The sequence below is a fragment of the Oncorhynchus tshawytscha genome, linkage group LG05 (assembly GCF_018296145.1).
Source record: "Oncorhynchus tshawytscha isolate Ot180627B linkage group LG05, Otsh_v2.0, whole genome shotgun sequence".
Classification (NCBI taxonomy): domain Eukaryota; kingdom Metazoa; phylum Chordata; class Actinopteri; order Salmoniformes; family Salmonidae; genus Oncorhynchus; species Oncorhynchus tshawytscha.
In genome coordinates, this window is record NC_056433.1 from 60064080 (window position 1) to 60079711 (window position 15632).

General features: G+C 45.3%; 1 protein-coding gene across 8 annotated transcripts in view; it reads right to left on the minus strand.

Annotated features, from left to right (window-relative positions):
• The window catches only part of LOC112251023 (voltage-dependent R-type calcium channel subunit alpha-1E), a 115800-nt gene that overhangs the window by 13579 nt on the left and 86589 nt on the right, over nucleotides 1–15632 (minus strand). For 3 of the 8 annotated variants that reach the window (XM_042322182.1, XM_042322183.1, XM_042322181.1), the window contains 11 exons: nucleotides 14508–15254; nucleotides 14038–14282; nucleotides 13719–13830; nucleotides 7519–7648; nucleotides 6490–6549; nucleotides 6051–6157; nucleotides 5807–5818; nucleotides 4170–4266; nucleotides 1078–1238; nucleotides 763–900; nucleotides 245–446 (listed from right to left, as the gene is read on the minus strand). In XM_042322182.1, the coding sequence (XP_042178116.1) occupies nucleotides 245–446; nucleotides 763–900; nucleotides 1078–1238; nucleotides 4170–4266; nucleotides 5807–5818; nucleotides 6051–6157; nucleotides 6490–6549; nucleotides 7519–7648; nucleotides 13719–13830; nucleotides 14038–14282; nucleotides 14508–15254 (2011 nt within the window). Of the gene's footprint in view, nucleotides 1–244; nucleotides 447–762; nucleotides 901–1077; nucleotides 1239–4169; nucleotides 4267–5806; nucleotides 5819–6050; nucleotides 6158–6489; nucleotides 6550–7518; nucleotides 7649–13718; nucleotides 13831–14037; nucleotides 14283–14507; nucleotides 15393–15632 lie in introns of all 8 variants that reach the window. The other 5 variants (XM_042322184.1, XM_042322179.1, XM_042322180.1 and 2 more) reach the window with 2 other exon arrangements.

Sequence of the window (15632 nt, forward strand, 5' to 3'; positions counted from 1 at the left end):
TAACCTGTCAAGACTGAGCGAGTTAAATCTAAAAGCGCAGACGGGGTAATTTTGATGTGTGTGCTACATTCCACCAGCAAACCATATCAATAACACATACACTGAGCTGGTGTGTTCTAGATTATCACTGGAAAGTCTACAGTTAAAAAGGAATGTCTAGGTTCCATTTAGCTTGTTTTATGATTCACTGTGTTTGTGTGTGTGTGTGTGTATGTGTGTTTGTGTATGTGTGTGACTCCATCACCTCGTTCTTCTCCAAGCTGCATTCCTCCATCATCTTGTCTCCCTGCTCCTGGAAGGTGATGATGATGAGAGCCACAAAGATGTTGACAAAGAAGAAGGGGAAGACCACAAAGTAGATGACATAGAATATGGACATCTCCATCCTGTTGCCCCTGCTGGGACCTCTGTCCTCCTCTGTCACGTCCACAGAGTGCTGCAGGACCCTGGACAGACACACAGACAGACCACAGTGTACTCAGCAATGGACTTTCTGAAAGATATTTCAGTCTAACTTATGTACAGTAGTGACATAGTAAAAGAAAGTAGTCTTGTGCGAGTCAGAACTGCTCATAGTGTTTCTGTAGTGTGAGGCACAAATACACCCCGTGGACAGAACGCTAGTCTATTGCAGTCTTTAGTATGACTCGGCTAGGGATCGAACTTCCAACCTTTCTATCTCAGGCAGGTCACTCTAACCACTAGTCCACAAGGTGTTGTTGTAACATAGTGGAAAGTGTGTATGGAGAGAGTGAGACTTACTGTGGCCAGCCCTCCCCAGTGGAGACAGTAAACAGAGTGAGTAGGGCCCAGACTATGTTGTCATAGTGGAAGTCATGTCTCCTCCAATCCCTTCTCTTCACTTCCTTTTTATCCTTCTCATAGTCAATGTAGAAGCCTCTGAAAGGAAGAGACAGACACACAGTGTACAATAGACATTCAGTGGACAAAGAAGCAGTAAAATACATAACCATACTGTAGGTCTCCAATAGGTCTCCATCCACCACAACTACAGTATGTTAGTGTTCTGTAAGGCCCAGTGTATGAGCGTATACAGGCAGCTCAGCAGACACCTACTGGCAGTCCTTCTCTGTGTCTTTGGATCCGTCTGTGCAGTAGAAGAACTTCCCTTTGAACAGCTGCACAGCGATGACAGCGAAGATGAACATGAAGAGCTTGTAGACGATGAGGATGTTGAAGACGTTCTTCAGAGAGGTCACCACACAGTCAAACACTGCCTACACACACAGGCAGAGGATGAAGCATGAGGGAAGGCAATTGAAAAAGAGAGTCAAAGAAAGTGATACGCTAAAACTGTGGGGGTTCAGCTTTCGTCCAGTTAGCCAGGGATTTGTTGAGGCTTACTTTTATTTTATATAAATATTTTAATTTTTTTTCCCAATTGGTAGTTACATTCTTGTTCCATCGCTGCAACTCCCATATGGACTCAGGAGAGGCAAAGGTCGAGAGCCGCGTGTCCTCCGAAACAGGACACCGCCAAGCTACACTGCCTCTTGACACAAAACTCACTTAACCCAGAAGCCAGCTGCACCAATGTGTCAGAGGAAACATTGTACACCTGGTGACCATGTCAGCGTGCATTGCACCCAGCCCACCACAGGAGTCGCTAGAGTGCAATGGGACAAGGACGACCCAGCCGGTCAAACCCTCCCCTAACCCAGATGATGCTGGGCCAATTGTGTGCCGCCTCATGGGTCTCCCGGTTGCTGCCAGCAGCGTCACTACAGATCCTGGTTCGATCCCAGGCTACACATGCGATGCAGTGCCTTAGATGTTCATCAAAGCTGGGACTGAGAGACTGAAAAGCAGCTTCTATCTCAAGGCCATCAGACTGTTAAACAGCCATCACTAACACAGAGAGGCTGCTGCCTACATACAGACTCAAATCATTGGCCACTTTAATAAATGGATCACTAGTCACTTTAAATAAGGCCACTTTAATAATGTTTACATATCTTACATTACTCATCTCATACTGTATGTATATACTGTATCTGATACCATCTATTGCACCTTGTCTATGCCACTTGCAATCGCTCATCCATATATGTATTCTAATTCCATTCCTTTATATTTCTGTGTATTAGGTAGTTGTGGTGTTATATTACTTGTTAGATATTACTGCACTGTCGGAACTAGAAGCACAAGCATTTCAGTACACTCACATTAACATCTGCTAACTATGTCTATGTGACCAATTAAATGTGATTTGATTAGACCTTTTCACCACTCGGGAGGCCCTTAACGCTGACTTCTAACTTATTTTTTATTTTTTATTTCACCTTTATTTAACCAGGTAGGCTAGTTGAGAACAAGTTCTCATTTACAACTGCGACCTGGCCAAGATAAAGCATAGCAGTGTGAGCAGACAACACAGAGTTACACATGGAATAAACAATTAACAAGTCAATAACACAGTAGAAAACAAAGGGGGAGTCTATATACAATGTGTGCAAAAGGCATGAGGAGGTAGACGAATAGTTACAATTTTGCAGATTAACACTGGAGTGATAAATGATCAGATGGTCATGTACAGGTAGAGATATTGGTGTGCAAAAGAGCAGAAAAGTAAATAAATAAAAACAGTATGGGGATGAGGTAGGTGAAAATGGGTGGGCTATTTACCAATAGACTATGTACAGCTGCAGCGATCGGTTAGCTGCTCAGATAGCTGATGTTTGAAGTTGGTGAGGGAGATAAAAGTCTCCAGCTTCAGCGATTTTTGCAATTCGTTCCAGTCACAGGCAGCAGAGTACTGGAACGAAAGGCGGCCAAATGAGGTGTTGGCTTTAGGGATGATCAGTGAGATACACCTGCTGGAGCGCGTGCTACGGATGGGTGTTGCCATCGTGACCAGTGAACTGAGATAAGGCGGAGCTTTACCTAGCATGGACTTGTAGATGACCTGGAGCCAGTGGGTCTGGCGACGAATATGTAGCGAGGGCCAGCCGACTAGAGCATACAAGTCGCAGTGGTGGGTGGTATAAGGTGCTTTAGTGACAAAACGGATGGCACTGTGATATACTGCATCCAGTTTGCTGAGTAGAGTGTTGGAAGCCATTTTGTAGATGACATCGCCGAAGTCGAGGATTGGTAGGATAGTCAGTTTTACTAGGGTAAGCTTGGCGGCGTGAGTGAAGGAGGCTTTGTTGCGGAATAGAAAGCCGACTCTTGATTTGATTTTTGATTGGAGATGTTTGATATGAGTCTGGAAGGAGAGTTTGCAGTCTAGCCAGACACCTAGGTACTTATAGATGTCCACATATTCAAGGTCGGAACCATCCAGGGTGGTGATGATGCTAGTCGGGCATGCGGGTGCAGGCAGCGATCGGTTGAAAAGCATGCATTTGGTTTTACTAGCGTTTAAGAGCAGTTGGAGGCCACGGAAGGAGTGTTGTATGGCATTGAAGCTTGTTTGGAGGTTAGATAGCACAGTGTCCAATGACGGGCCGAAAGTATATAGAATGGTGTCGTCTGCGTAGAGGTGGATCAGGGAATCGCCCGCAGCAAGAGCAACATCATTGATATACACAGAGAAAAGAGTCGGCCCGAGAATTGAACCCTGTGGCAGGGTTCAGTATAAATAGCATACACTTGTCCAATATGATCCCAAACTGTTGTTGCTACATGAGTGATTGGAAGAGGACTGTATTACCCTGTAGATCTTTATTTCACTTTCCATTCCCAGGACAATCAGGTCTATTGATTGCAGTGTGTCTGGTATCAGCTGACTGACTGACTCCCTGGTCCACTCACACAGATATCAGTCGGACTCATTTCCTCATTCCCCTTGACAGATACACCCCCCCAGCAGAAATGGAATGTGTGAGGTTTGGGAAATTCAGTCTTGACAAACTGTTTTCATGCTCGAACGCTCAGGTTTATCACCTCATCTATCAATCTTTTCTCTAGCTGATTCTCTGCTGCCTGGAAACCCTCATGTGGAAATAGGTGTGACAAAATGGATGTGTGGCAGTGGCTACTGACCTGATACCGTTATACCACACACATAGACAGTACTGCAGCCTTGATAAACCCTGAACAGCCTGATAGAGCTGCCCTGTATAGTCTATCCCTCCAACTGTTGACTGGGGCAGGCACTGTTAACATGGGAAGCAATTGCTGAGAAAGCAAATGGAAAAGGTTACCTTAAGTTTCGGTAGTCTCTTGATGGTCTTCAGGGGCCTCAGGACACGCAGAACCCGAAGAGACTTGATGGTTTTGATGTCCCGTCCTTTATTATTTCTACAAGTAAAAACACATCGAATGAAGACCTGATAAACTCACTCCAACACTAACCATATTACAGGAGATGTATTGCTGTACTTTACATCTCTGATTAGAAAGAGATACAGTGCCATAAAAAAAGTATTTTCTCCTTTTCTGATTTTCTCAGTTTTTCATATTTTTGATACTGAATGTTATCAGATCTTCAAACAAAACCTATATTAGATCAAGGGAACCTGAGTTCACAAATAACAAAAAAAAGTACACTTACTTTTATTTATTTAATTAGCAAAGTTATGCAACACCCAATTCCACTGTGTGAAAAAGTAATTGCCCCCTTACACTCAATAACTGGTTGTTCCACCTTTAGCCGCAATGAATGAAACCAAATGCTTCCTGTAGTTGTTGATCAGTCTCTCACATCGCTGTGGAGGAATTTTGGCCCACTCTTGTATGCAGAACTGCTTTAACTCTGCTGCTACTGCTAGTTTCAAGTCCTGCCACAATATCTCAATTAGGATTAGGTCTGGAATGACTAGGCCATTACAAAATCTCAATATTTGTTGCATTTGAACCATTTTCATGTAGACTTGATTGTGTGTTTGGGATCATTGACTTGCTGCGTGACCCAGCTGCAGATGGCCTGACATTCTCCTGTAGAATTCACTGATACAGAGCAGAATGTATCATTCCTTCTATTAAGGCAAGTCGTCGCTAGACATAAATGGGACCCACCTCGTCCAAAAAGTTGACTCAAGTTTGCCAAAAAGCACCTGGATGATCAGCAAGACCCTTGGAAGAAGGTGCTATCGACAGATGGGTCAAAAGTATAACTTATTGGAGGACATGGGTCCCATTATGCCTGGCAAAAACCAAACACTGCATTCCACAGTAAGAACCTTATACCAACGGTCAAGTATGGTGGTGGTAGAGTAGAATTCTGCTTTGTATTAGATATTTCTACAGGTGAATGTCAGGCCATCCATCTGTGAGCTGTTGCTGAAGCGCAGCTGGGTCAAGACAATGATCCAAAACGAACAATCAAGTCTATATGAAAATGGCTAAAAGGCAACAAATTTGAAGTTTTGGAATGGCCTAGTCAAAGTCCAGACCTAATCCCAAATGTTGTGGCAGAACTTGACACGAGCAGTTCATGTGAGCAGTTCAGAATTCCTCCACAGTGAAGTGAGACACTGATCAACAACTACAGGAAGTGTTTGGTTGGAGTCATTGCAGCTAAAGGTGGCACAACCAGTTATTGAGTGTAAGGGGGCAATTCTTTTTTCACACAGGGGCATTGGGTGTTGCATAACTTTGTTTATGAAATCAATTAAAGATGTATGTAATATTTGTGTCATTTGTTCAATCAGTTTCCTTTATTCTAATTTTAGGTTTAGGTTGAAGAACTTATAACATTGAGTATCAAAAATATTTAAAAGTAGAGAAAATTAGAAAGGGGGCAAATACTTTTCCATAGCACTAAAGAGGAAAGACAGGATGCTGTTGACAACTGTTAAGAAATGAGCAGAAAGAAAGGGAGTGAAGAAAGTGTTTTTACCCCAACACATTCCTGGCAGTCCCACAGCAACACAATCCACAGGAGCAGAGGACGACAGAGAGAAAGACATGATACTGAACATGTACATCTCAGGGTGGGAAAAACATGTATATCACAAAACAGAGTGAAAAACTATGCTATGTCCAATCCAGTCAAGCTACACTGGCAGTTTACAGTCTAGCACTGTACACTACACAAACCACTACACAGGAAGTTATAACATATGCAAGGTCACATGACTCACGTGAGGGCGAAGGCCACCAGAGCTCCGACCACCACGATAAAGTCTAGAATGTTCCACAGGTCCCGGAAATAGGAGCCGTCATGGAGAATCAAGCCCTGGTCTATCATCTGTCAAATACACATCTTATTAAGTCATTTGAAAACAGCACTAAATATTGGCATAGGGTGGCCTCACTGTTAATTAGCAAAATACTGTACATTCTGTCTATCTGACATTACATTTTCCCTGGACTACCCACTGGGCACAGACGTCATTCACTGAAATGACATGGAAACAACATTGATTCAACCAGTGTGTGCCCAGTGGGTAACAGCTTATGGCAAACATGTTCATGTACCATCTGTCAAATCCAACTGACACCACTACAGTATGGTATGTCCACTGTCATGTCAATATGACACCGTTTTAAAACAGGATTCCTGCTGATTGAATAACTCACCTTTATTATCATTTCAAATGTAAAGACACCTGTGAACACGTAGTCAAAGTAACGCAAAACCTGTGGGGTAAAAAGTAGACAAATATATTAATACATTAATCACAATATTGGACTCCAGGGGTTGATGAAGAACATTTAATTATTTGCCATTAGCTCATACATTACAGGAGAACAAAAAGCACTTATGACCAGAGAGAGACTCTGAGACACTATGTTTAATGTGCTGCATCTGTTCTTCACCACTGAACTAGGGACATATTTTGCTTTTAGGAAACCAACTTCTCTCTTTAATGGTCACATTGATTACGTTTACCCCGAAGGCCTTTTATTTCTAAGACGATGCTTTTAAGTGGTGCCCTTCTGATGAATATGTGCTTTGATTATCTTCCTTGCATATCACACAGGCCCATTTCACTTCCAACTCAATCTGCCTCAATCACCAACATCCAGAGAAGTCCCCCCATTAAGTCACCGTGGGAGACCCTCACAAAGCAGTTTAATTAATGCTTTCATTTAGTCTTTCAGCTAGTACAGGGCCAGATATGAGACCCCAGGCACACATTCCCAAGGATGAGTTTTTACTTGAAGGAACTTCTGTAACCACATACAAAACAATGGCATCAAAAAAAATGATGTGCTATCTGTTTGGTTTGTTGTCGTATGAAGAGGCTAAAGCAGAGGCAGCTGTAGGGAATGTGATGTGATGATTCTACACCCCACAACACCCTCCTCTCCTCAATCTGGCTCCTCAGTGTGAGCAGAGAGTGACAACTCTAATATAGATCAGATAGAGTGTCAGACGCAGACACAATCCCCGTCAGTGGGCGCACGTTCGCACCCCTCGTTATGCTGAGAGAAAGATAACACAGCAGAGGAAAACAAAGCAAAACAAAAGCAACCACACACCAAAGACAATAGCCTAGCCACCATTGTGGAGAAGGACAGTTAGAATAGTGAGGCTCAAGGTCAGCGAGGAAAACAGCCATCTGTTGAGTCCATGTAAAGCCCAGTGACCAGACTGGCTCTCACTTTGTTCCAGTTAGAGGTGGCTGACACGGGGTCCTCTGCAGCCAGGGCGATACTGCTGGCAGCGATCACCAGCAGGATGCATGTCTCAAAGTAACGCAGGTTCACCACATAGTGACAGGCCCGGCGGATCCTAGAGAAGGAACAGAGGACACAACCGCTCTGACTGAGAAACATCTGACAGAGCAAGACTGATTTGAGTGTGTTGTTTCTATATCTCTATCATGTCTCTGTTAGATTGTTTGGATGATGGTGTTAGGTTGATGGTGTTAGGATGATGGTGTTAGGTTGATGGTGTTAGGTTGATGGTGTTAGGATGATGATGTTAGGTTGATGGTGTTAGGTTGATGGTGTTAGGTTGATGGTGTTAGGTTGATGGTATTAGGTTGATGCTGTTAGGTTGATGATGTTAGGTTGATGGTGTTAGGTTGATGCTGTTAGGTTGATGCTGTTAGGTTGATGCTGTTAGGTTGATGCTATTAAGATGATGGAACTAGGATGATCAAATCAAATTGTATTTGTCACATGCGCCGAATACAATGCTTACTTACAAGCCCTTAACCAACAAAGTAGTTAAGGAAATAGAGTTAAGAAAAGATTTACTAAATAAACTAAAGTAAAAAAATGTAATCAAAAAGTTACACAAGAAAATGACATACCAATAACGAGGCTATATACAGGGTCAATGTGCAGGGGTAAAGGTTAGTCGAGGTAATTTGTACATGTAGGTAGGGGTAAAGTGATTATGCATAGATAATTGACAGCAAGTAGCAGCAGTGTAAAAACATAGGGGGGGTTCAATGTAAATAGTCTGGGTGGCCATTTGATTAGTTGTTCAGCAGTCTTATGGCTTGGGGGTAGAAGCTGTTAAGAAACATTTTGGACCTAGACTTGGTGCTCCGGTACCGCTTGCCGTGCGGTATTAGAGAGAACAGTCTATGAATGACTTCGGTGACTGCAGTCTGACAATTTTTGGGGCCTTCCTATGACACCGCCTAGTATTTAGGTCCTGGATGGCAGGAAGCTTGGTCCCAGTGATGTACTGGGCCGTACGCACTACCCTCTGTCGCGCCTTACGGTCAGATGCCGAGCAGTTGCCATACCAGGCGGTGATGCAACCAGTAAGGATGCTCTCGATGGTGCAGCTGTAAAACGTTTTGAGGATCTGGGGACCCATGCCAAATCTTTTCAGTCTCCTGAGGGGGAAAAGGTGATGTCGTGCCCTATCCCCACATGATGGCACTACGATGATGGTGTAAGGTTGATGGTACTATGATGATGGTGTTAGGATGATGGTTTAAAGTTGATGGTGTTAGATGATGGTACTAGAATGATGGTGTTAGGATGATGGTTTAAGGTTGATGGTACTATGATGATGGTGTTAGGATGATGGTGTAAGTTTGATGGTACTATGATGATGGTGTTAGGATGATGGTTTAAAGTTGATGGTGTTAGATGATGGTACTAGAATGATGGTGTTAGGATGATGGTGTAAGGTTAATGGTGTTAGGTTGATGGTACTATGATGATGGTGTTAGGACGATGGTACTATGATGATGGTGTTAGGATGATGGTACTATGATGATGGTGTTAGGATGATGGTACTATGATGATGGTGTTAGGATGATGGTGTAATGTTAATGGTGTTAGATGATGGTACTAGAATGATGGTACTATGATGACGGTGTTAGGATGATGGTGTTAGATGATGATACTAGGATAATGGTACTAGAATGAGGATGTTAGGATGGTGGTACTTGGATAATGGTACTAGAATGATGGTGTTGAGATGATGGTACTTGGATGATGGTGTTAGGATGATGTTGTTAGGTAGATGGTGTTAGGGTGATGGTGTTAGGATTATGGTGTTAGGTTGATGGTGTTAGGATGATGGTACTAGGATGATGGTGTTAGGGTGATGGTACTAGGATGATGGTACTAGGATGATGGTACTAGGATGATGGTGTTAGGTTGTTGGTGTTGAGATTATGGAACTTGGATGATGGTGTTAGGATGATGTTGTTAGGTTGATGGTGTGAGGATGATGGCTGTCTGTCATGGACACTCTTTTTTTGTCATTTCCAGTCACAATTTACAGACATGTTTACGTGCTGCTGTGCGTTTTGCTGCTAACCTTACTTTGCTACCTGACAACTTTACGGTTTTTACTTTTTAATTAACGTTTATATTTTTAGTTTTTCCCTTTTTCGCTCTACTTTTCTTCATTCAACTTTTTCACTCCGGAAGCTTTATCTGGACGTGGTTCGTCAGGACCTCCACCAGCCGAAGCTAAGTAGTAACATTAACATGAGGCCTTCTAATTGCAGTCGCTGTACTCATAATATACAGGAGAACGATTGCCTTATGTTGAGGATAGCCGTGCTGCAAGCCCAGCTTCAGACGCAATCGTTAGGCAAGGGTAATTTCAGTGTAGGAAAGGATGAAACAGTGTCTGTGCCACCAGTAAGTACAGATAGTAGTATAAATCCCCTCGCACGGTCCCCGCAGCCGGACAACCTTCTCACGGCTTCTGGAGGGAAATAATGTAGGAATGCTCAGCCGGTGTCGCTCATTCAGCCGACAGAAACTTTCAACCAGTTCTCCTCATTAAGCTGCGAGTTGGAGTCAGAGGCCAAGCCTTTTCTGGTCTCTACTCCTCCTGTTACGGGGTCTGAGACGTTGAAGCCTCCCACCATTAGCTCTGACAATTTGAAAACCCTAGTCATTTGGCGACTCCATTACCCACAGTATTAGACTTAAAACGAATCATCCAGCGATCATACACTGTTTACCAGGGGGCAGGGCTACCGATGTTAAGGCTAATCTGAAGATGGTGCTGGCTAAAACTGGCGAGTGTAGAGAGTATAGGGATATTGCTATCCACGTCGGCACCAACGATGTTAGGATGAAACAGTCAGAGGTCACCAAGCGCAACATAGCTTCAGCATGTAAATCAGCTAGAAAGATTGGTCGGCATTGAGTAATTGTCTCTGGCCCCCTCCCAGTTAGGGGGAGTGATGAGCTCTACAGTAGAGTCTCACAACTCAATCGCTGGTTGAAAACTGTTTTCTGCCCCTCCCAAAAGATAGAATTTGTAGATAATTGGCCCTCTTTCTGGGACTCACCCTCAAACAGGACCAAGCCTGGCCTGTTGAGGAGTGACGGACTCCATCCTAGGTGGAGGGGGGCTCTCATCTTATCTACGAACATAGACAGGGCTCTAACTCCCCTAGCTCCACAATGAGATAGGGTGCAGGCCAGGCAGCAGGCTGTTAGCCAGCCTGCCAGCTTAGTGGAGTCTGCCACTAGCACAGTCAGTGTAGTCAGCTCAGCTATCCCCATTGAGACTGTGGCTGTGCCTCGACCTAGGTTGGGCAAAACTAAACATGGCGGTGTTTGCCTTAGCAATCTCACTGGAATAAATACCTCCTCCATTCCTGCCATTATTGAAAGAGATTGTGATACTTCACATGTCAAAATAGGGCTACTTAATGTTAGATCCCTCACTTCCAAATCCAATCAAAATCCAATCAAATTTTATTTGTAACATACACATGGTTAGCAGATGTTAATGCGAGTGTAACGAAATGCTTATGCTTCTAGTTCTTATCTGTTCGGAAAGATATCAGTTTGTTTCTGTGGATGGTTTGTCCTCTGACAAATCAACTGTAAATTTCGGTGTCCCTCAAGGTTCCTTTTTGGGACCACTATCGTTTTCACTATATATTTTACCTCTTGGTGATGTCATTCGGAAACATAATGTTAACTTTCACTGCTATGCAGATGACACACAGCTGTACATTTCGATGAAACATGGTGAAGCCCCAAAATTGCCCTCGCTGGAAGCCTGTGTTTCAGACATAAGGAAGTGGATGGCGGCAAATGTTCTACTTTTACCCTCGGACAAAACAAAAAGATCTTCTGATAAATCTGACAATTAACCTTGATGGTTGTACAGTCGTCTCAAATAAAACTGTGAAGGACCTCGGTGTTACTCTGGATCCTGATCTCTCTCTCTGTTTCAAGGACAGCTTTTTTCCATCTACGTAACATTGCAGAAATCAGAAACTTTCTGTCCAACAATGATGCTGAAAAGCTAGTCCATGCTTTTGTCACTTCTAGGTTAGACTACTGCAATGCTCTACTTTCCGGCTATCCGGATATAGCACTAAATAAACTTCAGTTAGTGCTAAACACGGCTGCTAGATTCTTGACTAGAACCTGAAAATGTGACCATATTACTCCAGTGCTAGGCTCTCTACACTGGCCTCCTGTTAAGGAAAGGGCTGATTTCAAGGTTTTACTCCTACATATCTTTCCGATTTGGTCCTGCCGGACATACCTACAGGTACGCTACGGTCACAAGACACAGGCCTAGAATTTCTAAGCAAACAGCTGGAGGCAGGGCTTTCTCCTATAGAGCTCCATTTTTATGGAATGGTCTGCCTACCCATGTGAGAGACGCAGACTCGGTCTCAACCTTTAAGTCTTTCCTGAAGACTCATCTCTTCAGTAGGTCCTATGATTGAGTGTAGTCTGGCCCAGGAGCGTGAAGGTGAATGGAAAGGCACTGGAGCAACGAACCGCCTTTGCTGTCTCTGCCTGGCCGGTTCCCCTCTCTCCACTGGGATTCTCTGCCTCTAACCCTATTACAGGGGCTGAGTCACTGGCTTACTGGTGTTCTTCCATGCCGTCCCTAGGAAGGGTGCGTCACTTGAGTGGGTTGAGTCACTGACGTGATCTTCCTGTCTGGGTTGGCGCCCCCCCTTGGGTTGTGCCGTGGCGGAGATCTTTGTGTGCTATACTTGGCCTTGTCTCTTCAGTAGGCCCTATGATTGAGTGTAGTCTGGCCCAGGAGTGTGAAGGTGAATGGAAAGTCACTGGAGCAACGAACCGCCCTTGCTGTCTCTGCCTGGCCGGTTCCCCTCTCTCCACTGGGATTCTCTGCCTCTAACCCTATTACAGGGGCTGAGTCACTGGCTTACTGGTGTTCTTCCATGCTGTCCCTAGGAAGGGTGCGTCACTTGAGTGGGTTGAGTCACTGACGTGATCTTCCTGTCTGGGTTGGCGCCCTCCCTTGGGTTGTGCCGTGGCGGAGAACTTTGTGCGCTATACTCGGCCTTGTCTCAGGATGGTAAGTAGGTGGTTGAAGATATCCTTCTAGTGGTGTGGGGGCTGTGCTTTGGCAAAGTGGGTGGGGTTATATCCTGCCTGTTTGGCCCTGTCCGGGGTATCGTTGGATGGGGCCACAGTGTCTCCTGACCCCTCCTGTCTCAGCCTCCAGTATTTATGCTGCAGTAGTTTGTGTCGGGGGGCTAGGGTCAGTCTGTTATATATGGAGTATTTCTCCTGTCTTATCCGGTGTCCTGTGTGAATTTAAGTATGCTCTCTCTAATTCTCTCTCTCGCTTTCTTTCTTTCTTTCTTTCTCTCTCGGAGGACCTGAGCCCTAGGACCATGCCTCAGGACTACCTGGCCTGATAACTCCTTGCTCTCCCCAGTCCACCTGGCCTCTCTAGAGACAGCAGAAGAACTCTCTAGAGACAGCAGAAGCGGTAGAGATACTCTGAATGTGATCGGCTACGGCAAGCCAACTAACATTTACTCCTGAGGTGTTGAGCTGTTGCACCCTCGACAACCACTGTGCTTATTATTATTTGACCCTGTTGGTCGTCTATGAACACTTGAACATCTTAGCCATGTTCTGTTATAATCTCCACCCGGCACAGCCAGAAGAGAACTGGCCACCTCTCATAGCCTGGTTCCTCTCTAGGTTTCTTCCTAGGTTCTGGCCTTTCTAGGGAGTTTTTCCTAGCCACTGTTCTTCTACACCTGCATTGCTTGCTGTTTGGGGTTTTATGCTGGGTTTCTGTACAGCACTTTGAGATATCAGCTGATGTAAGAAGGCCTTAAAAATACATTTGATTTGATGTTAGGTTGATGGTTTTAGGATGATGGTGTTAGGTTGATGGTGTTAGGTTGATGGTAATATTATAATGTTGTTCGATTGATGGTCTTAGATTGATGGTGTTAGGTTGATGGTTTTAAGTTGATGGTGTTAGGTTGATGGTGTTGAGATGATGGTACTATGATGATGGTGTTAGGATGATGTTGTTAGGTAGATGGTGTTAGGATGATGGTACTCGGATGATGGTGTTAGGACAATCTAATAGGAGTAGCAGAGAGGAGCAGAGGGAGACTTACGGGTTGCCAGGTTTGAAGATGAACATGCTGTCAGGCGTGACAATATTGGCTGGGCTGGTCAACTGTTCCTCCTCTTTCTCAGGCTTGGATGCCTCCATGTCTTTACTGTTACCTGGAAGAGGTAGAGAATGGGGGTGTGCTGCTGTGCTCTGATTGTGGTACCATGCTGTGATATCAGAGATATCTCCAACCCCCAAGAGATGGAGGCTTTGATACACCAAGGCATTTAATATACCTCACAGCTGAACTATTTTTAATGTGAGTAGAGCACACTGAATGCACATATGTGATATAATAAGGACACACTTGAAGGTGTTACCTGTGATGGGGGTGAGCTCTAGTGAAGACTGAACATTGGTCACCTCTATGTAGATACTGGAGCTCAGAGGGGACTTATCCTGGATCAGAGTGGTGGCGTTGTTACCAGTATCACTGTCTCTTGTCTGGCCCTCTGGGAGCTCCGGTACTGCAGCCTGAAATGGCTGAATGGGGGGTGGTTCTGACTGTGGACCCTCCTCCCTGTTCTGCAGCTCAGGACCCCCAGCCTGGTTAGGGTCACCCTGTCTGTGGAGGAGCAGAGGGACAAGGGACAACATCTGGGCTTGGAGTCTGGATTCACTGGGGATTTGTTGCATTTTGGGCACCCTGAAGTCTGATACATTGAACATAGCAGAAAACTGACTACTGAGAGTTTACTATACCAACAGAGTCTACAGAATACTATACAAACAGTCTACTATTTATTGAACTAATAGAACTAGCTGTACGTCAGTGTCAGTTCCTCCTCACCTGTGTTCAGCTTCTCCGGTCTCAGAAGGCTGGCTGGTCTCTCCCGTGATACAGGCTCTCCTCTCCTTGTCCTGTCGTTCCTCTAGGGTCTTTCTCTCCTTGCTGACAGAGCGACTGCTCCCCTCCCCCTGGGGTGAGTCCAGGCCTCTAGCCCCAACCTGGGCTTCGTGGTGCCCTGTGCCCCTTGGCCTCCTGAGCCTCATCCCTGCCATGTCAGGGGTCAGGGTGTCACCAGCAGGAGGGCGGAACTTACGCACTGCTCTCTGCCTTCTCTCCCCATTTAACCTGGGGCTCCTGCGGCCATTGAGACCTGGGTGGCAGTGGTCGGTGTCATCAAGCTGGCCCTCTGGGCATGGCTCAGATTCAGTGGGCTCCGGAATGGACACAACTGCGGACGTGGGGGGGTCAAGCAGGGGACTGTCGATGGGTATGGGTGGCTCTGCTAAAGGGACGGACAAGGGGGGCTCAAGGACCCCCATGGACAGGGGTGGCTCCTCTAGAGTTTGGTCCATGGGCTTGGGGGGCTGAGCTGTGGAGGCCGTAGGATCAGCCGTGGGGTCAGCCAGCTTCAGGCTGCCTGTGGGTGTGCCTGTGGCTTTGAGGTTGTGGGGGCATCCAGGGGGCGCTTCCTGCTCCTCACTGGGGCTGCTGAAGAGGATCTCTCGGCTGGACATCTGCCGGTGCCTGCGCAGTTGGCTGGTTCTCTGCTCCCACACAGACATGGTCATCCGTCTTCTCCTCTCTCCCCTGGACATGAAAGAGTTAGAGGAATTCAATGGCGGGCAGGGGGGCCCCTCGGCGAGGCTCTCAGCCTCCTCCAGAGAGTAGGCAGGCCGGCTCCTGTGTATCGCTCTTTTCCTGTACAGGTAAGGTCTCCTCCTCCTGCTGAGAGAGAGGACAACAACACTGTCAGGATGAGCAGTAAGGGAGATAGCAACACAGTACTTGTCTAAAACAGTGATATACACTGAATGTTGTAAGCCCTACTTTTTATTTTAAACCAATTCCAAAATGTGTTAGAATTGTTTTTTAATTAATTTTACTTGCTTGTGTACAAATGTTTGTGAAATATACATTTATAAATAAAACATTTGTACAAAACCAGTGAGCAGTTGGAACACATTC